General features: G+C 39.5%; 1 protein-coding gene across 3 annotated transcripts in view; it reads right to left on the bottom strand.

Moving 5' to 3' along the window:
* Positions 1-23,840, bottom strand: part of NEBL (nebulette) — a 310,669-nt gene that overhangs the window by 35,886 nt on the left and 250,943 nt on the right. Inside the window, exons 9-18 of one of the 3 annotated variants that reach the window (XM_072955280.1) lie at positions 23,547-23,651; positions 21,737-21,844; positions 15,478-15,588; positions 12,800-12,910; positions 10,380-10,490; positions 8,023-8,133; positions 7,745-7,855; positions 5,506-5,610; positions 3,912-4,004; positions 673-765 (exon numbers count right to left, since the gene is read on the bottom strand). The exons of the other annotated variants lie outside the window; for them this stretch is intronic. Of the exons in view, the coding sequence (XP_072811381.1) occupies positions 673-765; positions 3,912-4,004; positions 5,506-5,610; positions 7,745-7,855; positions 8,023-8,133; positions 10,380-10,490; positions 12,800-12,910; positions 15,478-15,588; positions 21,737-21,844; positions 23,547-23,651 (1,059 nt within the window). The remainder of the gene's footprint in view (positions 1-672; positions 766-3,911; positions 4,005-5,505; positions 5,611-7,744; positions 7,856-8,022; positions 8,134-10,379; positions 10,491-12,799; positions 12,911-15,477; positions 15,589-21,736; positions 21,845-23,546; positions 23,652-23,840) is intronic. 3 annotated transcript variants of the gene reach the window in all.

Below are 23,840 nucleotides of genomic sequence, written 5' to 3'. Positions count from 1 at the left end.
ATTATGATTTCTCTCTCTGCCATCTCCCTCCTGCCATCCTTCACCCCGAGTCCTTATCACACTAAAACTTCCCTCTTTGAACTAGACCTCTGATCCTGAGCACACTTATTCTACCCTGCCAGGAAGGCCCTGCCGCACAAAATCCACCCCAAGTTTGTATTAATTCTTCTGGATCTGATGCAAATGTTACTTTCTCCAAAGATCTTCCTGCCTCTCACTGGCACAGCCTCTCCTTCTCTGCATTTCCCCGGCACTTTGAGGAAGGAATGATTAGTTCACATTAAATGAGATTGCGTGTAAAGAACTCAAGCAGAGCAAACACTCAGTAAATGTTACTTATTGTTATAGCACTTAATGGGCATTCTTTATTTATTCCTACAGCTGTTTCTCCTCCAGACCCTGAGAATACTCACAGCCCCTAACCCTGAGGTGTGTCTCACACCTCTCTGAATTCCCTCAAGAACAGAGTAGGCATTCGATACCAGGTCCTTTCATAGGCAAAGCACTCAGTGTAATGCTAGCCCCCAACACAAGGCTGTGTGAAATCTCAGCTCCGTCTTGCATCCGCCTGCCAGGAACTGGCCCTCCTACAATGGCATTCGTTGTCATGGGACTTCACATGTGTAAGTGTCACGCTCACTGAAAACAATACTTAAAGGAACATGATCACACATTGCTGAGGTTCTTCTGGTTCTCCTTAACTCTCTTCAGCTCTGGTGGATCGGAAATGGCTGTTGCCTGTTTCATCTCTTCCTTGTATTTCACCTGCATAATTTATAATAAACAAAAATGTGAGTTTTATTCAACATAAGGCTTAAAAAATCGTTAAGAATTCATTGTTTGTAACTGTTGCATAGTTGACTTTTTTTAGTTCCAGTATTAATTTTCCTTCAATGGGAACGCAGATTTTTATCCCATCTGATGCTTTCAGGATTCCTTTATCGTAAAGCACAAATAAATGCAGATCTATTCACCTATCCGTCACTGAAGTTTTTCAATTAAAATAACATAGATTGCCTATAAAAATAAATTTTATCAACAGGCAGCTGCACCAAAAACCTCAGGAATTATCTGCCTTTAATAGTTTATTATTTTCTATATGAAAAGCAGTTTCTCTTTATTAACAAATGAGTTAAAATTCACCATGTATTTAAAGGCAAACGTCAAACCGAGTTGGCTACAAAGTCTTGGGAACACTGCTTGACTGAGAGTACACAAATAATCCAGAATCAGAAAAAAAAATAAAAGAAGAGAAAGGGGTGGTGGAGGAAAATGTACTACAGGCAGAGGCCACTGAGCGCTGATCACGACAGAAGGGCCAGAGACAGAAAGTCAGGAAGTGCCTTCTACCCTCACGATCCTGTTACGTAAACCCGCCTGTATCCTGATACCCACTTCAATCAATCAAAAACTCCAACCTCTAACTCATACAATTCAACAGTAAAAAAAAAAAAAAAAAAAAAAACACAAGCAATCCAGGTTAAAAAAAAAATGGGCAGAGGACCTGAATAAACATTTTTCCAAGGAAGACACAGAGATGCCAACAGACACAGGAAAAGATGCTCAGCATCACTAATCATCACAGAAATGCAAATCAAAACCACAATGAGATACCATCTATGCTTATTAAAATGGCTATTGTCAAAGAGACAAGAAACAAATGTTGATGGGCATGTGGAGAAAAGGAAATCTTCCTGCACTGTTGGACTGAATATAAACTGGTGCAGCCACTGTGGAAAACAGTATGGAGGTTCCTCAAAAAATTAAAAATAAAGCTACCATGTGATCCAGGAAAAAAGAAAAGTCCCTCCTTCAAGTCTGTTTAGAAGAAGAGCAACAAGACGGATGGTAATGCCAGCACGTGGTTACGCATGGGACAAGAAACAGCTCTTTAAACTTATGAAATCATTAGCAATGTTATCCTCTCATGTGGTATTTCAATATGTCTAAAGTCCATGGACGACTGGATTCGAGACACATCTATGCATTTGTATGTATGGAAACATAGGCTAGACATAAGAGGCATATGCTGAAATCTAGCAAAGACTTAGATCTACACCGAACATGTTTTAGAAATCACTTGGTAACGTTTGAAATGATCAAGGCTGAAATCCACACTGACTGTCATAAAGAAACGATACCTAAATGTCTTTGCCATCATCTGTGTCTTAGTATCTGTACATTTACTATGAGATATAAGGAACAACGCCAGATGTTTAGTCTAGATCCAAAACAGTTCAATTGAGAGTACACTGAGACAGGCTACTTCTAAATAAGTTTCAGAAATAGTTCTTAACAGAGAAAGCTCAGAGCTGAAAGGCTTGTACTCTGGAGGTGGAAAATGTCAAGATCTTCAAATGTTAGAGAATCCTATCTCGGTTTGACAGATCTAGCTAATCTTGAAAGGGCAACTTTCCATTTGAATGCTAAGCAGGACTTTATAGCCCAACCTCATAGAGATACAGAACTATGCGTTTGTTGTTTGCTGGAAGAGGCAGCGGGATGCCGGCAGAAGAAATGATAAACTGTACAACTTTGTGTGGTTTTCCTCGGGTGAGAAGCTAAATATGGTTCAAGATGAACATTTTTGTTTTTCATACGACTCCAAAGTAATCCTAATGGCACAGTCATTTCACTGTAGGCAATGGAAACGCAGAGTACAGGACCTGATAACACTGTACCCCAGTACAATGATGGGTATATTCCAAATATTATCGTTTTGAAGTGAAGGGAAATGACCATTTTACATTGCTCAGCTGAACTAATTTCCCACCAGACTCGACTGTTGTCTGACACACGTGGTGGATCTGAATCCTCATCGGAAGGTCCCCCTCCTTACGCGTTCTTCCGGGGACAGCTTCATTCACGCTACAGAGGTTTTACTGCACTAATGTTCTGCAGATTTTTTTGTAAGTTCACTTTGAAATGTGTTTTTACCACAGCAGTAACCTCTCTCTCCTACTTGGTCTCCACAAAAGCCAGTACACACACCTTCCACGATGCTGGGTAACTAGCGGGGTTCCTGATGGAGGAGTTCTACTTGGATGATTAAAGAAAGCTCTGCCTCTAAGGGGGAAGGTGAAGAGAAAGGTCTGGGAAGGAGATTTAAGGAAAGAACCCTTTCGACTTCCTCAGCAAGAAACTAAATACCGTAGGCCCTCCGTATCCTCAGATGTGGACCCTGTATATACAGAGGGCCAACTTTAAGGGACTTGAGCATCAGCAGATTTTGGTACATAGCTGGGGAGGGGGGTCCTGGAACCAATCCATCGTGGATACCAAGGGATGACTATATAGTAACTATTACCAAATATACCTACTGGTAAGGACAGTGATTACCCACTGTAAATGTCAAACACTGAATGAAGAAGTTTTTATCATAACATTACACACCTGTTCTGCCCTTCCCCCAAGCTTAGAGGGAACTGCGGGTGGGGCAAGAGTTATTTTACAAATTATAGTAAAGATGTGTGCTTTTCTTTGCTGAAAGCTGGAAGAGGCAGAAGGCGAGTGAGGACCTTGAACCCTTCTCTTAAGCCACCAAATAGGGCCTTTAATCATTCTATCAGGGTAAAATTTCTTTCCTCCAAGTTGTGGAGAGGCACTGAAATGTATCCTTTCTCTGAAAAATTTAATACAGTTAAAATTCTGTTCAAAAGGATGAAATCTAATCCTAGATCTCATTACTGTACTATTAAAGTGATCTATCTCTTACGCATTACGATACATCAAGATGAAACACTGCTTCAGGTTCAGGGGGAACAAGGCTACAGTGTCCTTCTGAGCGCTGGACCTTTGATATTTGATGAAATAGTGTTTCAACAAAGTGAAGGAAAAAAGAAAAAGGCAGCCAGTTTAGTAAAGAAAACACTCACCTAGGGACAGGATAATGAACGCTACAGAGGACTTACTGAGCTAATATTCTGCTGATTTTTCTTCACTCGTTCAATCTCTGGAGTGTCTTTCACCGCTGTGCCTGCTCCTACTTCCTTCTTATAAAGCACCTTTATCAGAAGGGAAGGAACAGGGTAACTATCAGCTTATTAGAGTTCAAGTCTCAGATCCAATTCTTGCAAAAGAATATTTCTTGGGTTTTAAAGCAATCTGAATACAGCCTCGATTTATGAGTACTGATGTTACGTTAATCAATTAAATAATCCATTCTGAGAAGAAAGGCAAACTTTGGTTCTGTTTTCCATAATTTTTAAGTAAACCCCTCCTGCCTGGCCTACAGCACACTTAGTACCTTACGTGGCTGTTGATAACTTGCTCTAAGAATATAAAGCAGCAAACTAGAGTTTCTTTCTTCAAATACAAATATATGTCACATGTGTATTCGAGAAAAATCAAAGGACATATTATAAGAGCTCACTAAGCAAAACAGCATGAAATTTTAAGCAGCTGCTACGCTCCCAACGAGAGCAAAGATGTTCTCATTCTCTTCAAAGAACATATCAGCTCTACTGTCAACATCAACATTCATTCAGCTCAGTTTCCTTATCTTCTACTTATTCCTTAGACCTGCCCACATCCTTCCACCCCTACCAACATCTACCCCTTTCAAACACAAAGCAAAAGAAAAATCAAAGGGTTCTACAGAAACACAGGATAACTATAAGGAAGTCATATGAGGACAGAATGACTCCCTCTCTGATACTCGGCAAAACGCAGGCCCCAGTAGGGGTTAGGAGAACACATGAGAGATGTCCCCTTGCAAGAGCTAGAAATGTGGAAGGTGGCAGGATGACAGGAGATGGGGCCACACAGCCTTTCTCCCGCCTCCTCTCCTCCAGCAGAACTTGTCCACTGCTTGGCACAGCCTGCCTGTGAAGACCTGAGAAGTCCCCAAGCAGCATGCCTTGAGCGTTAGAGCTTGCCGACTTGTTAGAAAGCAGAAAATATTCCAGAAATCTTCAGAAATAATAGAATTTACAATTTAATAACACATTGGTTTACCTACTTAAATGAGTTAATTCTACATTAAAATATTGGCTGTACCATCGATTTTTATTTTAGAATTCAAGTTCATATATCCATTAACTATAAACCCAATATCTTAATTAACGGTACTGATAAAATTCCTATCCCTCAAAATAAAAATATGAAAGTTTAGGAATTGGTTACAAACTAGTAAATCCCTAGATATATTAGCAAAGCAAATGATCAACAACCAGGAGGGAAATCACTTCATGTGACTATCTTCATCTTCAAGGTAAAAATCTGTGTGAAAATTAAGATCTCTTTCCGGCGTGAAATCTTAAAATTCAGTTTAAAAGAGCTGTTTTTTGTACCAAAGAAGCAAATTTGAATTTGTAATTCTGAAACAATCATAATAAATTACAACCTGTAAGAACACTTAGTATCCTTATTGTTTTAAAGAAGTAAAGATACACATTTGACAGAAAACTCAGCAGTGCAGCAAAAAGTCGGACAATGACGAAAAAAGGGTCTCCTTACAAAACATAACTTCAAAGTGACAACGGAGAAGAAATAATGGCTACTCACCGCACTAATGTTTTGTTGAGTTGTCTTAACTCGCTGAATTTCAGGCGTGTCTGCCACAGCAGAATAGTTGGAAAGCATCTTCTCTGCCTCATCTTTATACTTTTTCTAAAAATATAAACAGAATGTGAATCTGAAACTCTGTAGGTGTGCATGTACAAGAGAAAGGCAGAGAAAACGGCGCTGTTTTTTCCAACTCTACTGTACCGCGTGGCTCTAATTTATATCGTATGATTCAAAGCAGTTGTTGATGGAACAGTAAAAATAAAGAGAATATGCAAACAGAGCGAGCAAACAGTCTCAGAAAGCAGTCACCTCTACTCGGGCAATGGTTCCCACCCCAGACCTTTCAAAAGCCTTACCCTCCATGGCACCCCTAAGTTTAGAACCTCCTCTCTCATGAGCAGCCCCAGCTCCTGTTCAACATAGTCCTGTAGCTCCTACAAGTAACCCGATTCTCTGTGCTCGCTTGTTCTCTGGACCTTTGCTCTGCTTCCTATTTCAGATAAAGATAATGGTTGATTAAGGGAAATGTATTAGTATTTTTGTAGTTGAGATAAACATCTCAACTTTCTTTCTACTAAATGTACCTCTAGGAGCTCTGATCCTTGCTGGGCAATACCTTCCACAAGTGCCAGCATTTACACAGTGGTAGGTGTTGTTCAAAATCCTTAACACACGTTAACTCATTTAAATAACCCCACAAGCAGATACTATCACTATCCACTCATAGAGATGGTAAACTGAGGCACTAGCTAAGTATCAGAACTAGGACTTAAACCCAGGCACTGTGGTTCCAAAGTCAGAGAAGTGAACTATTAATGACATACTGCTGCTGACTGGGAAAGGTTAATTGTTGTCCATGTTGAAATGCACCACAGCATCACTACATCCTCTTAAGTATTCCACTGTACCCAAAATAACTAAAATTCCTTCCTATCAGATGCACCCTCATGCCACACTCAAAAACTCACCACTGTTAATGCCACCAGCCTCAGGCATCACTTCCTATGGGAAGCTTTTACTCTGGATATCTTTACTTTCTGGCAAGCTGTATCATAGTTTGTCATACTATATTTGCATGATTATTTAATTGAGTGACTAGCTCGTAGCTCCCCAAGGGCAAAGCCATGTTTACACTGCATGTAAATGGGTGCTCAGAAAGTATTCGCTGCTGAGCTTGGCAACTTTTCTCCACCAACTCAAAGGGCCATATGCATATTTTAAGTAGTTATCTACGATTTTGGTTCAGCTGATACGGTGAGAGCCAACTTCCCCAAGCTCACATGCCACCATGAGACAATGAGGACGGATGAACACGCACTTCAGGACCATCCAACTGCTGCATCATTGGAAAAGGCTGAGAGGAAGCCAGCTCCTTTGATCTTGGTTCTGCCATCTTGATTTTGAACCAGCAAATGTTTTAACCTCCTTGCTCATGTTTAGCCAGAATTTTGACAAATTTGGTCAAATTTTGTTAAAAATTATTTCTGCACAAACCCCATTAACCAAATTAGGTTCCTTTGTCACTTTTCTTTAACCATTTTATTTTTTTTCCACTCCCTTTCGCTATTGTTTCTATTGGATTCATTCTTTTCAATGCAAATTTTATAGCAAAGAAATTATTCACAAGTGAATACTTTTGCCCAAATCAGATTTTATCAATAACTTTCTTCTTCCATTAAATACTTTCTATTGTGGTCATAATTTCTCTTATATCTAATTTTCTAGAGGCTAAGTCATAGCTATACTTGGCAAACTAAATATTACCAAGAAAACTTAGTTCTTCACTTAGATTTTAGTTAATACTCAGTTTCATCTTATACCTTGTGCAGTTTTTATTCACTCTTAGTTTTAGTTGGAGCTGAATATTTCAATTAAAGTATTCTTGATGAAATGGATAAAATACAGTTTGCAATTTTTTTCTGTAGTGTGAGCATTAGAGCCAAGTGCACAACAGAATCAAAAAATGAAAAAGGTGAAAATGTCCTTGGCCTTGGACCCAAAACAGAGGCTCCCACAGGGGCGCTCCGACACTCAATAATGTCTATTGAACTGAATCTACCCCAGTTGTCCCTGTCACTAATGAAGTAATCAGGTTTGGCCAGTGGTTCCTTTATCACAGAGTGCACTGACTTTAAACAGAATGCCCTCACAAAGATACCAATCATAGAAACACACACAGCACAAGGTGAGTGGATGCTAGAATGCATTCTTTCGAGAATCTTCATTCTCTACCAACCTGGCTGTAGATTTCAGATGCTCTCTTGGCTCGAAGCATATCCGGGATATCCATGCTCACTTGCATTCCTTTCCCTTTAATTTCATTTTCCAAGTCTTTCTTATAGTCTTTCTAAAAGAATAGAAAAGCATCTTCAGAGCTTTGCGTAGTCTTCCATAGCAATGGAGATATTTACGTGTTTGACTCTCAATGCCCACACGTGGAACTACCATTTATACTTTTTCTGTATACAGTCCAACGTTGTTTGTTTCAAACTTTGCGTCCCATTAGTTTCTTACCTGGCTGGCCATTTCAGACGCCTTCTTCGCTCTCTGGATATCAGGAGTGTCTGTGCTCACCAGCATGCCTTTCCCTTTAATTTCAGTCTCCAGGTCTCTTTTATAATCTTTCTGCAGAAAATAAAACCCGCAATTAGAGCTTCACAGTAATCTGAAAATCCGTGTTGAAAAACTTGATTCATTTTTGACATCAAGAGATTGGCTTTTAGAAACAAGTTGGACCTTTACTTCTTTTATTTCTGTGGAACCACACACATTTGTAATCCAAGAAATGAACACCAAGGAAGAGCACAAGAAAGAACCAACCATGCAAAGACCAGAGGAAGGGCTTTCAGGAAGACAACAGAGCTGTGCAGAGACCCTAACACTTGTGGAGGTGCAGACTGGAAGCCTGTGAGGCTAGAACAGAACAAGCAAGGGGAGAAGGGTACAGGATTGAGGATGGGCAGGAGGGGGGCTCTGAACACCAGAGCAAGGGGTATGGTGCCCACGCTGCACAGGACTGGAAACCACTGGAGAGTTTTAAGTGGGAGAAATCACACAATTTAATTCTTCAAGGATTGTTCTGGCTGCTGGGTAGAGAACGGATACTGAGAGCTCAATATTGGAAGCAGAAGTCTGGTTAGGAAGCTATTGCAATGATCCAGGTGACAGAGGTGGTAGCGTGGACTAGGGTGGGTGGGGACAGGCAAATGGACTTAGGAAACCATTATGAGGGTTGGGTCAATAAAACTTGCTGACAAGGGGAATCAAAGTGACTTCTTGGATTTCACTGATACCATTTGCTTATAAGAAGGGGATGGAAGAGGGAAGCAGATCCGGGGGAAATTAAAGGTTCTGGTTTGGGCATGTAATGTAAAGTCTCTGTTATAATATATTTATATGTCATTTTCATGTGGTAATGTCTACGAGACATCAAAAGGTGCATGGTTGCATATTCACATCCAGTTTAAAGAACACCTAATTTTTCTATAGGAATAAGATAGAACTATCTGAAGTAACATGGAAAAGGCTCCGTAATACTAAGTGCGAAAAGCAAGCACAAAGTACATGGTATTCAAGTTTTTAAAGTCTCTGTGTGCACAAGTGTTTATTTGTCTAAATATACATTGAAATAGATCTGGAAGACCCTACAGCAAGTTCGTAACAATGGCTGTCTCTCAGGAGGATGACAGAATTCGGGGTAGAGTCAAAGAAAGTTTTCAACTGCCTATTCAGTGTGCATCCTCCCCCCGCCCCACCATTTTTAAATGGAATCCCAGTTGGTCAAGACTTGTATGCCATCTCTAGCTTCTTTGTCTAAATCAGTTATGGTCATTCCATTTCCCTGGCCAGTACCTAACCCTGGGGACACAGGCAGATCCCAAAACAGAAGCCACTCCCCTAATCAGCTACCTCTCAACTTCCAGATTTCATGGGTGGGAGTCAGCTCTAAGCCAGCCCTTCCTAAATGCAAGGGTCACATTATAGCTCTCAGAGTGACCCCACTGAAGCCTCCCCCAACCAGCCTTGAGGTAAGTGAGCCATACCCCTTAACCCACACCCCAACTTTCTCTTTACATATGTTTCTTTTAAAATCATCTCTTCCCAAATACTCTCTGCTCCAGTGACTCTTTTGTATTTTCAAAATTTCTGGAGGAGTTCAAGAGGTGCAGAACTAGTGCTGGGGTATTTTTTTTTTTGAAAAAATACACAAGTGATCTGACTCCTACAACTTTGTTATTTAATATCTATCATATCATACCATCTAAGACCAAACTGCTAAATTAATATCCTGTCATTGATGAATGACATTAGATGAATGTACATGGTCATTCGGGCTATATAACACCTCATCCCAAAATGCTGACTATAGAAATTTCAGCCATGTTGATGAGGTCAACTGAGAACACGCTGTCAAGTCACACAGAAATGACATCACAGTCATGTTACAGTCTCAAAGTGTGACTTTCAAGTTCTGCTCACAAAGCTGCAAACACACATATGCCAAGCAGCACAGGATCCATCCTTAAAGAAAACATGGTGTGAAAATATTTATCATAGCCTAAAATTAACATGAAATTTTTTGTATTATGGGATAAAGTAAGAAGAGGTGTGTGTGTGTGTGTTTATTGTGTATGTTCTATTAAAATGCCTTTTACCAAGTTTTCTTTGATATACTTGAAGTTACTAAGCAAAACAGAAACTAAATTTTTCCAATAAAGGGGATGATGGATGACTGGGAATGGTTTCCATTCCAAACTGTGAAACTAGTCACAGAACGTTCTGGAAAATTTCACGTACTAATCAGTTTGTTAATATGATTTGCTAAGTTGCAAATTCTGACTTTCAAGGTCGGCATTATTCACTCTACTAACCTCCCTTGCCATCTCAGAAGCTCTTTTGGCGTGCTGGATTCCAAGAGTGTCGGGGCCGACTTGCATTCCCTTCCCTTTAATTTTTGACTCCAGGTCTTTCTTGTATTCCTTCTGTAAAAAAAAAAAGCAACATTTCACAACATTCAGACATTCAGTGGACAAACATATATCTATATTCAATGATATCCAAAAAATGGCTAAACCTATTTTTTTTAAAAAACAGAAGTAAAACACGGCTTACTTTGTACTATGAATGATCACATAGAACTAAATTTTCTGAACCGCTTAGAACTCTAATCACTATTCTCACCGAGGAAGGGTCTATAAAGCTCTGAAGATTTTTACTATAAACAGGTAATTGCCAGGTGAGAATCTTCACTGGGGCCTGAAGGACAGGGAGGCAAGTTTAAATGAGCTGATGTTTTAGAAAGAAGACAGACTTTGAGGCCAGAGTCCTTCATGGCTGTGTGACACTGGTAATGGTTTTTTGCATTTCTGGTTTATTCATCTACAAACTGGGGAAAATAACTCCTCCACATGCAGGATCGCCGTGACAATCAGCATGTATCTAGCACCCAGCACGGAGTGGGTGTTCAGTGACGACAGCTCTTCCCGCTCTCTTACTCCTGAATCCACTGCTAAGACCCAGTTTAGTGCTGCTCCTGCCACCCCTTCCATTTAACGTTATCGGGCTGAACTCTGCCACTGAGAGTTTAAAACACATTTTCCAAGTATTACTGACAAGTGATTTACGAGATCTAACTCTGAGTGTGGACGGCATATGTCACCGCAACATTAGTAATTAGTAGAAAATTACTAATGTAGGGAATTGTCGTGACAACATTAGTTACAGATGTCACAATGGACATCTCCTTTTTTTGCCTGACTGGCACCCATTCCTCCCGCTTCTGGCAAAAAGTTGCACAACTTTCCCTTGAAGAATTACCTCTAACCACTCTCAATCCATAAACTTCGGGTGGGTTGATTTCCCTACTCCCCACATCTACTTTTAATCCCACTAAAGTGCTTTTCATGTTTCCTTTAGTTTATTTAAAGAACATGACGAGCCAAAGGTGAATGTAAATCTTTAAAAACACACATCAACTTAGAATTTTATACTTGAAACACCACTGAACTATCTAGAAAGTGAACTGAACTAAGGAGGGACCATGAGAAAGACCCGAGGCCACCGGCACATCGCACTCCCCTGACTCCAGACAGAAGGAGTGGGCCGGGCGTGAGCACCGGGCAGAAGATGAGCCAGTGAGCGTCAGTCCTTAGACCTGAACTGTGTTCAAAGGAAACAGATGCTCGCTTCCCACTGGGACCGCTGGCCGCAGACGTGAGTCATCCTGTCTGTAAGAGGAGCCGTCACATAGAAATAGCCTCCCACGAGCAAAATAACAGTGACAATAAAAGAACTGAGGGAGGAAGGAAGAGAGACAGCATGTGAACTCCAACCCGAAGGAATCGTGACCTTTGGACTTCTCTGCCCTTAAACCAAAACATTTCCTCAGGTGCTTCACCCAGTTTGAGATGGGTTTCTATCACTTGCCACCTGACTGATGGGGTCACCATCATCTTCATCACCTTCATCACAGTTTATTAACATATGGGGATAAAGCCTTACATTTTCTTTACTGCTACGGTCAGCTAGATTCTCCTCAAAGCACAGCGCCATTATCTGCTACCAAAGGGACACCATGACCCAAGGATTAAAGGATGTCAAGCACTCTGGAGGCACTTCATTCTTATAAATGTCACGTAAAGTGAGCAACGACCACTTCCATTGTATAAGGAGGTTTAAGTGAACTCATTCAGCAGCCAGGCAAGGACGGGGAGGGACCATCTGCTTACGCACAGGAGAGCATGTGAACTTCCAAACCGCAGTGACTGACAGGCCATGCTAACACACCTTCCCAATCTACCTTGCATTTGCTTAAAAGACCAAGTTAACTCTAATAAACTTATTTTGGTAGGATTTTCTCTGAAACAAGGAAATGGTCATTTTTTTTCTTATACCACACAAAAAGGAGATGGTGAGCATCATTTTTATTTTTTAATTCACTGATTGGGAAAAGACTATTAGGACAGAGCTGCTTATAATCTGCTTACAATAAGAAGTTGCGGAACATCATATATATACAGTTGGCCCTTGAACAATGAGGGGGTTAAGCCTTCTATAGCTTGTAGTCGGCCCTCCATATACAAAGTCCCTCTGCATCCAGAGATTTGACCAACCACGGACCGTGTAGAGCTGTAGGATGAACTAAGAAAAACGTGTGTAAGATGACCTGCACAGTTCAAACCCATGTTGTTCTAGGGTCAGCTGCCAAGTGCACAATCTCTGAGAAAAAGGCACAGACAAGGAAAGCAGCTGGAAACTCATACATTCTCAGATGTTAAATGAATATACTCACCTCACTGGCCATTTCAGATGCTCTTTTTGCTCTTTGAATATCAAGAACTTCTGAATTAAGTTCCATTCCTTTCCCCTTTATTTCATTTTCCAAATCCTTTTTATATTCTTTCTATGAGACAAGAATATTACTGTTTGAAGTTTACTGGGAAACTCTTTAATTTATATACTGTTTTACTTTTTTTTTCCCCAGAGGCCACAGAAAGGAGAACATATTTCTAGAAAGGAATTAACCAGATTCCTGAGCAGTCATGCTCTTTATTTCCTACAAATACTTCATTTTCTCTTTTAATCATGTTCAGAGTGTTTTCCAATAGGAACAGTCTTTCTTCTTTCTTCCTTCTTTCCCACATATTTTGGTACCATATTGGTGCCATATTTTTTAAAAACCATCTTCCCTTTAAATGGTGAGGAAGATCTTAGAACTGCATGCTTCTTATTAATTATTTGAAGTATTTCTTTGAAAGCTGTCTATAAAATATGAATCATTCATCAAAAGAACGTAACTGGAAGAGAATGAAAAATTACAAAATCAAAACAATTGTAGCCAAAGTTTAAAAAGGTTCCATTTTACTCAAAGATTTGCAAAACTAAATAATTTCCTACAGATTGATAATATATAGTCTAAATTTCACCTGTTTCAATATCATATTTTAAGCAGATCCAAATGTCTTTCTTTATGAATCCTTATATATAACATGGGTTTTTTTTTTTGGTTTGCACTAATGGATTTCTTGTTTTCTTACTAATTGAATTATGAAAGCAATATATATTTAATCCAATTCAACTCAGTTGCCTTTATGACTAACTTGTTGGATGAAAGACAAGACTTTCTTTAATGATAAGAGATCATGTTCTAGTTCTTTTGACGTTATTTTCTAGGGTTCATTTGACGTTATTTTCTCTTTATCCAGTGTAATTAAATTAGCTGGTCCTCTGCTTAACTAACAGCCTAGAAGACATAGTAATGACCTGCATGTAATTTTTTAGAGCGCCGGAGCCCAATAACCTGGATGAAAGTCAGATTTCTGGCACTTATTTGGTCATGTGACTTTCAAGGGGACTTGAAGTAACTGAGTCTCGATTTCTGCAGGGGCCAAATGAAAATAAAAATACTTGTTCTACCAGAGTCAAGGACAATTGAGGGAATCATATGAAATGAAGTATAAATTGATACTCTGAATACTTGAAATGGCAACAGACATGCAAAAACCATAAAGAATGCAAAGACAATTTAAAGCTAAGTGATTATGCTTGTAAAGGGAAGTCACCACTTCACTGAGTCACTGAGTCTCTTTTTAAAATTAGACATCGCTATGACTTAAAAGATTTTTAATCATAGTCTCTGGGCCTTCTTCCTATCCTGAAGCATACATTCTGAATCAATACACCTAAAATAAGATTTCATTCAAAAAAAACAATAATAAAATGGCAATGGCTCATGTATTAAAGTCATTTGTGAATGTCAAAATAGATCTCATATTGTCATTTGTATGTAAATAATAAAAAGATTCTCTTTTTAAAAATTCATATAAATAGTGCATATTCTTCAAATGGAAGACAGTAATAACAGGAAGTTGCTCTGTGAACACTATCCAACTCCAAAAAATTTTATAGGAACGAGAAGTGAAAAAAGATGGGGTAGCCAGAATGCTCTTCTGTAAATTACATGCCTATTTCAGCCCAACGTCTATTATAACAGTGAGTCACATTACATTTCTAAAAGCAGTTAAACGGTAGAGGCCAGTTGGCATTTGGTTATTAATGAAGTTCATGGTGATTCACGTCTACCTCAGTAATTATACTCCTAATTTATTTCACTGGTTTAAGACGTTTCTTTCAGGAATAATTTCTTCAGTTTAAAATTCAGGATGAAATGCAGTTCTCTAATGCTTTCTCCTAATGTAAAGATAATCTATTTAAAGAGAGAGTTGGGAGAGCTCCAGTTTTCTGAGCGAGTAGCAAAAAAAAAAAAAAAAAAAACTTTTAAACTGTGAGCATATTTTCAATGGTTAGACTTGAGGGCCTTAATGTTCAACAGTTTAATACACTGTGAGCCAAAATGCACCAGCAAATTTGGGGAAAGGGAGACTTGCTAAGTAGAAAATGAAAAATGGACATGAATTCCCACGGTCCATATGCTACATATGTTATTTTTCTCTCTACTTAGAAGACAAACCACCCATAAATGTACCATTTCTCCAGACATTCATACATGAGCACCTCATTTCTCATATCAAACGTCATGCAAATGCTGCAGAGAAGTTACAGAAAAGGCTAGTTCCGATATACATTTTTACAATAACTCAATTTGAGAGAATCAAGCTAGCCTCATCCATGTTCAAAATATTTTTTTAAAAAACTAACTGCTATAAAGCTATAAAACTTCTTAAAGAGCTTCTAAGTTACAACCCAAACACCAAATCAGAATATTTTTCAAGTTTCTCCAGGAAATCTGAGTAATTTCTTCCCTCACCTTTGAGTGGAAATGTTAACACTTTCCTGTTTTTAATGAAAATGAAAAACTCTGTTCATAAAGGTCAAAGCAAAGAGTAATGAATTAGTATCTCAAACACTGAATTAGAGAATTAGTAGAGAACTGTTTAGCACATACATATTTCCTGGGTTATTTCTTTCCATTCCTTTTGTAGAATTTTACAGTAAATAGTAGGGTCATACCTCCTTCAGAAGGTGGGTGATGTACTTTACATGTAAAAACTCTGGAGTCTTGTCTAAATCCAGTGACGACCTTCCTTTAATCTCTTTCTCAAAATCCCCTCTGTAAACTTTCTGTTAAATAAGATCACATAATTTGTAAATTTAGAAAATATTAGTGACTGTGGAGAAGATATTAGAACAAGCATATACCCAGAACAAAATTGATGTTTTTCTGATATAATTCTACCACTGCAAAGTCTTCTTATCAACAGGAAAATAACTCCAATTTTGCCATCAATTTTAGAATTCTACCAAACAAAAGCAGGATCACCAAGTCCCAGCTCCCTCTGGGGAAGCATCCTGAGTGGGGCTGCTGAACATCCTGTAGTCTGGTGTTGCTGGTCATCAGCCCATCTCGGGAGGAGGACCAATAAAACCAGCTATTTGACTAGATCGCCTGACTGGTTCATTCAAAACAGTGGCTCCACCCCTGGAAGAAAGCCTGGAGCCATGGAAGTCCACTTAAACCAAAGTGGAATTAATGTTTATGTCCTCATCAGCCCTTCTCACTGTCAGTCTTCTCTGAATTCAAGAAAGACCATTGCTCAAATGTAATGCAGGCTGGAGGAGATATTCCTTTAATGATATTGGCATGGAGAATGTTTCTCCACCATCTGTGGAACTGATATGAATCAAGTTACATTGTGAGGACAATCTTATCTTAAACCTGATAAACTGTTCTTTAGGTGAGAGTTCACACCAAGAAATGGAAGATTGCAGAGGGTCTAAATCCACGTCCCACCTGCCCTCTTCACACCGCCATTCTTTGGCTATGATTCTCTAAATTCTACATTTGACCCAGGCATTTGAAAATCATTGGAAACCCATGTTTGTATGGCTATAAAAACAGTCTCCCTAAATAACAAAAATATCCATCTGTGTGAAATGTTTATGAGACAAACAAGGGTCTAGATTCTGCTAGCTAAATATTTTATTCAAATTGCAATGCAAAGATGATTTAAAAAATAAATAAATTCTGCATGAGGTTGTTATTAATGCAAAATGAAAAGCTATTTCCAGGTTCATTATGTACTTATTAGAAGGATGGATAACTGTACACAGAAATTCTCCAAACTGAGGGAAGATAAGAGGATAAATACAATAAATACATCGTCCCCTCACCTACATTTGAGTTACATACAGCCATTTACCGTTTAACAAATAATCTAGGAATAGCCACAGGAAACGGATGCTCTGTAAAGACTAAAACTAACAGAACTAATTAAGAAGTTGCACTGAAAACACCCTGAATTAAAGAAACTATAGACACACCAATGAACAATGATGAGAAGTGGGCCTCTTCCTTATGTGGGACTAACTGAGATGATAGTTACGGAAGGCTGAATAGAGGGCATTTTGAGGCCAAAAATGACTCTTTTAAAAGTGAAATATAAACACGTGTTATTTATGTCTGTGAGTCTGTTTCTGTTTTGTAAATAAGTTCTTTTGTCTTTTTTTTTTTAAGATTCCACATATAAGTGATATCACATGGTATTTTTCTTTCTCTTTCTGGCTTACTTCACTTAGAATGACATTCTCCAGGTCCATCCATGTTGCTGCAAATGGCATTATTTTATTCTTTTTTCACAGCTGAATAGTATTCCATTATATAAATATACCACAGCTTCTTTATCCTGTCATCTGTCGATGGACATTTAGGCTGTTTCCATGTCTTGGCTATTGTAAATAGTGCTTCTATGAGCTTATTTACAAAACAGAAACAGACTCACAGACATAGTAAACAAACTTATGGTTACCAGAGGGGAAGGAGGTGGAAAGGGATAAATTGGGAGTTCGAGATTTGCAGATACTAATATACATAAAATAGATAAACAACAAATTTATACTGTATAGCACAGGGCACTATATTCAATACCTTGTAGTAATCTATAATGAAAAATAATATGAAAAGGAATATATGTGTATATGTATGACTGAAATATTATGCTGTACACCAGAAATTGATACAACATTGTAAACTGACTATACTTCAATAAAAATACATATATATATAAAGAAAAAATGTGTATTTATTTTTTTGGGGTTTTTAACTTCAAAAAGCCTTTCTCTTAAAAAAATTATTTGATATAAGTAAGTCAATAAGAAAGGCTGAGGATGATGAGAACTGGCCAATATATGAATAGAAAAAAAAAAAAACAAAAAACAAAACCTTAGTATGCTTTTTGTTAGGAGAGCTCTATCTGTGGAACAGAAGACAAAGAACTTTTCAAAGCCAGATTTAGAGATTTCTTCTAGAAAGCACACTGCTTCACCCTGTATCTGGAATTGGAAAAAAGTGAGAGAAGCAGTTTCGGCTGTCACAAAACTTTCAGTGACTTTTCCTGAGATCATCCTTCGCTGTACCTGGAGGAGGCGCTGAAAGAAGCCGAAGGTCCGGCTTACCCCTTAGGAATAAAACCATCTTTTTGTATCTACTTCATTGGTCTTGCATTTAAAGACATCTTTCACTTCAAACTTCGTCTAACTAAGATTTTTTAGATACTTTATTTTTCTAGCATAAGATTTATAAGCCACATTATATAGTATTAGTCTTCATAGTATAAATGTAGTCCAAAGGTATTTTCCATTGAAGATTTCTTTCTCCTCAACAGCCGCTGAGCAGAAACATTAATTGTTGAGCCTAAAACTCCAATCGCAATGGCTATAATTAAAGGGAAAACACGTCTCGGCCCTGGCAAAAATAATTCTCCCCTTGTGACAACGCTGGAAATCAGAATAGCAAAAATTGGAAGTCAGTAATAACAAAAGACCTGCACAGTCCCCAGTGTACATTAATTCCACAGCATATAATAAATACATAACTACAGTTAAACATTAAAGCTGATTTACACCTAATGTCAAGGCAGCCAACCAAAAGCAATGAATTTGTTCGTCTGTCTGACTTTTTTTCCCCCCAGTTGTCCACATTTAATTTTCCCTTTGTACTGTGTAGCTGTATAATAAAAGCAAAGGGGTGGTTACTGTATTTCAAAATCTGCACAAGGAAACATGCTTACATAGAAGTTAGACAGCACTTCCTTGGTGTTGAGGTTGCCTTTAAAGTCCCTGTCAGCCGTACGGTGACATCTGTACTTAGAGGATCTTTTTTTCCTGAGGGTCCAACCCCAATGGAAAAGGAGCGACTGAGCGTTTCACGTAAAGAAGGACTATTTGGTCTACGTTGCCCACTGATTCTATGAGAAGCAACTGCGTGTATGTTTGAGGGGTATTTCGTATCCATCTGGTTTTTATGATTTGAGTTAGGGAGCATTCGCATCCTTCAATGCGTCCGTTTCTCGGAGTGGCTCCTGAACCGCCTTCGTGGGCGGCTCCTGGGATGCTGTTCAGACGCGATTCCCAGGCGCCCCCCCGAGGCCCGGGACGGGGCTGCTGAGGCCCCCGCGTGGGGGGCGCTTGCCCAACACACGTCCCCAGGGCGTCCCCGCAGACAGTCTGAGCCCTCCGGCCACAGGGAGAAGCAAGGGGGGGGGGAGATGGGCATTCGGACGAGGAAGAGGAGAGGCTCCGAGAGAAGGGCACGTTTTCCTCCACAAAGAAGACAAGGAGAATGTGGCGCACGGGTCGGAGCAATAAGCGCCTGCGCTGCAGGCAGAGCCGTTGGCAGGTGCTGGTCGGCTCCACAAAGCAGGAGGCGCGGCCGCCAGTCAGAACCCGCCCCCGCGGGGCGGCAAGGGCACCGACGGGGAAAGCTCCTGGCCTCGGCCCCCCTAAGAAAGGGACCACCAGACCCCATCTCACAGGCTGGCCCTGACACTCAAGTCAATGGGAAAGCGCAGCTCGAGCAGGAAGAGGATGAAATGGAAAAACCGTCCAGGAACATGACTGTTACCTCGGTGCAAAGAGCACGCTTGGTGACAGTGGGCCAGCAAGTTGCGTGAAGAGAAGACAGACGAGGACGAGACATGAGAATCTAAAATTCCAGAGCACAAGCTACCGTCATTCCCAACACAAACGCGGCGCGAGAATCAATATTAATCGCGCATTATAAGTTCCAAGATTCATCGGTGAGAGGAGAGGAAATGAACCGGTATAGAAAAAAAATCAAGGAACCACGAGGCCCGAATGGTGCAAGGGTCCTCAGCATGGATGACCCTGTGACTGAAGATCAGAGATGAGAGGAAGGGGTGAAGGGAGGCGGAGGGCAGAGCAGGGCACGGGGCAGAGGAGGTTGAAGCTGAAATGCTGGTGCCACCCTCTTGATGCTGTTTTCAGAAAAATAACGTGGCTTTTGAAAACTGTGTCTCTTAATGCAAATTTACTTAACGACTTCATATAGTCTCAAACTTCCAGAGACCTCCATCACGGCTCGCGAAAGTAGAAATCTTTCTCCGGGTTGTGGATAAGGGACAACGAAACAGAGGGAACGTCACTGGAAATGTGACACTAGCAATGAAAGAGAAGAAAGTGATGTAAAGGATACATACGATACTTTATATACTGTTCTCAGAACGCAGAAGAGGTGCTACGGACTGAGTATGTCCGAAATGGATATGTTGAACCTATACCACCCACCAATGTGATGATATTAGGGTGGGGGGGGCCTTCAGGAGGGGATGAGGATTGGATGAGGTCATCATAAACTAGAGCCTCATGAGTGGGATTAGTCCTTCAAAGGCACTAGAGAGCTTGCCTCCTCTCCCTGCTCTCTATCCTAGAAGACGGCAGCAGTCTGCACCCCAGAAGAGGGTCCTCACTGAACTGAGCGTGCTGGCACCCTGACCTGGGCCCTCCAGCCTCCAGAACTAGGAGAAATAAGTTTCTGTCTGTTGAATCACCCAACCTGTGGCACTTCGTTATAGCAACCCAAACTGACTAGGACAAAAGATAATTCCAGTAAGTTACCCCATTAAAAGTCAGTTTCTGTAGGGCTTCTGAGTTTTGATCAAATTTACCTGCCCTGTCAATTCTGTTAAAAGAAATGACTAATTCAGTCAAAATATTCACCTGACCATTCCTGATCAAATTTTCCTTGACTGGCTTCAGAAGGTATGAGACATGAAAAATGCAAGTAATGATTTTCTCCTTTCTTCCTTGAAGAAGAAATTAAACAACGCTGACATTCAACAAGCCACAGTAATATCTGAGTGCCCTTTCCCTGAGAAGATGAACCATAACAGTTCAACAAAGCACATGTTATGTTTACAAAATTCCTATGAGAGTTTTACTGTCCAGAAATTATCCTTTCTCCCTGTTGATTTGGCTTTTGAAAAATAGAAAAGATCTTGCCCATTAAGCATGCCTGGCGTGGAGCCCTGGAGTGGTGACCCGCTGAGAGTCCTGCCCGCCACTTCTGTCCCTTTGAAGTAATAACATGGTTGTAACCCCCAGAATTTGGAAGTTAGCTGTAGACAAAACTTTCTGTATCTGGTATCTGGTTCCCCAACTGCCAAAAAAAAAAAAAAAAACAAAACAGAAGAAATCTCACTGGGACAGAGAGGAGCCAGTGTGGGGAATATCTGGATGTGACTCAGCATTATTTTAAGCAGAGGATTAAGTGGATAAGTATTAAAAAAAAAACTCTTAACTTGTATCTTCTCCTGATGTTCTGAAACTTCCATGTCTCTGTTTATTGGCCAGGGGTCAGGGAGAATCACTTAAATAAACTAACAGGGAAAAGAGAAACATTCATGATTTTTACCTGGTCCCAAAACATTAGCATTTGCTAGATAAGTCATTTTAGGTAAGACAGTTAATGTCAGTGGCTGCATGATCAATCTAGGGATAATACCTGCCTAGCATCATTACCTTGAGAGGATTAAATGAGCTGAAATAAATAAAACACTCATCACATCACCGAGCACAGAGTATTTAATAAAGGTTAGTTCTATTCTCATTGCAAAATAAAAATAAATGGATAAAAGGTAAGTAAAGCAACTAGCTCTTTCATTTTCTTTTAGTTTTTAATCTGCTCACCGTAGTTTTAAATGGACACAGTCTGAAAGTGTCAATTTTATCATCACAGAATGTGAGCGCTCACCTGGCCTGATACCCATATTTGCCAAATGGGAAAAACTGAGGGCCAGGAAAGACCAAAGACCTGCCCCCAGATTCCTGGGTCTAGAATGCAGGTTCCCTGGATCTGGCCAGTGCAGTGTACTGTCTTTGAGACCCGCTAAACATTCGGAACCACTATCGGTTCTTTCAGTGGTGAAACATCAAATCTGCATTAAACAGCTGTAAACGAAACAGAAGGACCCACCTCACTCTGCATCTTCTGGGCCTCCTTTGAAGCTTGATATGATGGTGTCTCAACAAATTCAAGCATCAATTTCCCTTTGTTTTTCTCATACTCTTCTTTGTACTTAACCTTCATTGAGAAAAAGCAGAAAAGGCACCTAAAGCTCACCCGCCCTTACACCAATAGAGCAAAGTAAAATAAACATACAGGTTTGATCGCTGGGTTCCCTGTGGATAATGATATACAAAGTAAACGGGTAATACATAGAACACATTAAGGGATAAAAATGACTTAGAACACTAAGTAATGTAGTTCTAGGACTTGTCTAAAAGTATTTAAACACCTGAGATATATAGCTGTTCATCGTATCTGCGGGGTTAATATGTATACACGTGTTATACACACATATAAACTACATATATGCAGACAGAGACAGACCAAAACAGAGAAAGAAGGAGAGAGGGAAAAAAGAGAGAGGTACCCACGATGGCTCTGAAAACCCATCAGTAAATCAGGAACAAGAAGCAGAACACAGCTGTGAACATCCATCGCTATGTCAAAGGAGGGGACGGTGTTCTTTGGGACCGCTGACTTTCTCCATAGACACTGAGTGAAACACACAGAGCTTTTTATGTGGCTTCTTTCAGGGTTGCTAAGCATTATTTAATAATATCCTATCACTTATTTATTCCAATGACAACCAATCCCCATCTTATTTACAAAATAGTTGGTCTTTTCTATTGCCTACTAACAAAAACGAGAAATATACTCCGTAAGCTGTCAGAGTGGTTGGTTTTTATGCAATTTACCTTTTTAAATTAAATTCACAGAAAAGTTGCAATCGTGAGTCATTTCACTCAGAAACGTATTTTCATTAAAATCCTGTGTAATCATTACTTATGCAATGAGTTCTTAAGTTGTATAATAATAATAATAAATAGTACTGATTGCAATGATAACTAAATCCAAAAGAACATTTTCAAAACTTAGAACTTTGTGGTGGCAGGAAATAAACCAAATTTTTTAAAATCCTATTTTTTAGGAATATTTTTGTTTTATAGAAGTGTGATAGAATGATCAATGAAGTATTTGAGGTATAATAATACACTATGTTAGGATAAAATTTTGTGGGGAAAATAAAATAAAAATAAGAACACAGAAAGAAAAAACAATGTCCATTTCCAAGCCTTGAAGGAGAGCTGGTTTGTGTATTTTTTAACTAAATGAAGGTGGATATCAAATGACGACAGTATTTATGTTCCATAGGATACATTTAAAAGAGTGATGTAAAAAATTCTATCTTAATAGATGCTGGAAATAACATCTTTTGCAACTACTGAAATTCAAAATAAAAAATAGCTATCAACTTTAAAGTGATCAAGGAAGAAGATATTTTTAAAAGCTTCTTTTAGAGAGTATACAGAATTTCATAGTTGAGAGAAACATTAACATAGAATACATTGGTAAGATAGTTTTCCCTTTTTAATACACTTAAAACTGAATTGGGAAATTATAATAAACTTTGTGCCTAGAAAATGACTTTCGCAGCTCAAAATGACAAATCAGTCCACTATAAAGATTGAAATTAACATGAGATTTGATCATCATTTAACTAACTCATCTATTGTAAGTTTTAAATTGTGTATAGTAACTGTTATATAACAAAATGCCTGCAGATGGAAACGTGGTTCAAGCTTTCCCAACCCAATGAATACAGATTGAATCATTGTTTGCGACTTTTCTCACGATGCACATTCTTTCCAGCCTGCACGTTCTCAGCCGAGGTGCCTGGCAGCGAGTGGTCCAGGGTCCGGGCGGGGAGGGCACGTACCTGACTCTGGAGTGTGGCGTTGCCTTTATGATGCAGGTGTTCTGCCGCGTCCGCGTCGAAATGATACATTCCTTTGTTTTCTTCAAAAAGCTTTCTATACTCTCGCTAAAATAGAGAACATGAAAATAAAGTCAGAAGAAAAGAGGCTGATTAGAGCAACTAATAGTTAGGAACGCAAACGGGAAGATACAAGCCAACGAGAGCTGCAAAGCTGCAATCAGGCTCCCACCTGCAGTCGGCTGGTCACGTCGATATCTGACCCTGAGCTAAACCGGCAACGCAAGAGACCAGCCC

This window comes from Vicugna pacos, chromosome 35, assembly GCF_048564905.1.
Source record: "Vicugna pacos chromosome 35, VicPac4, whole genome shotgun sequence".
Taxonomy (NCBI): Eukaryota; Metazoa; Chordata; class Mammalia; order Artiodactyla; family Camelidae; genus Vicugna; species Vicugna pacos.
This window is presented reverse-complemented; position numbering and strand designations above follow the sequence as displayed.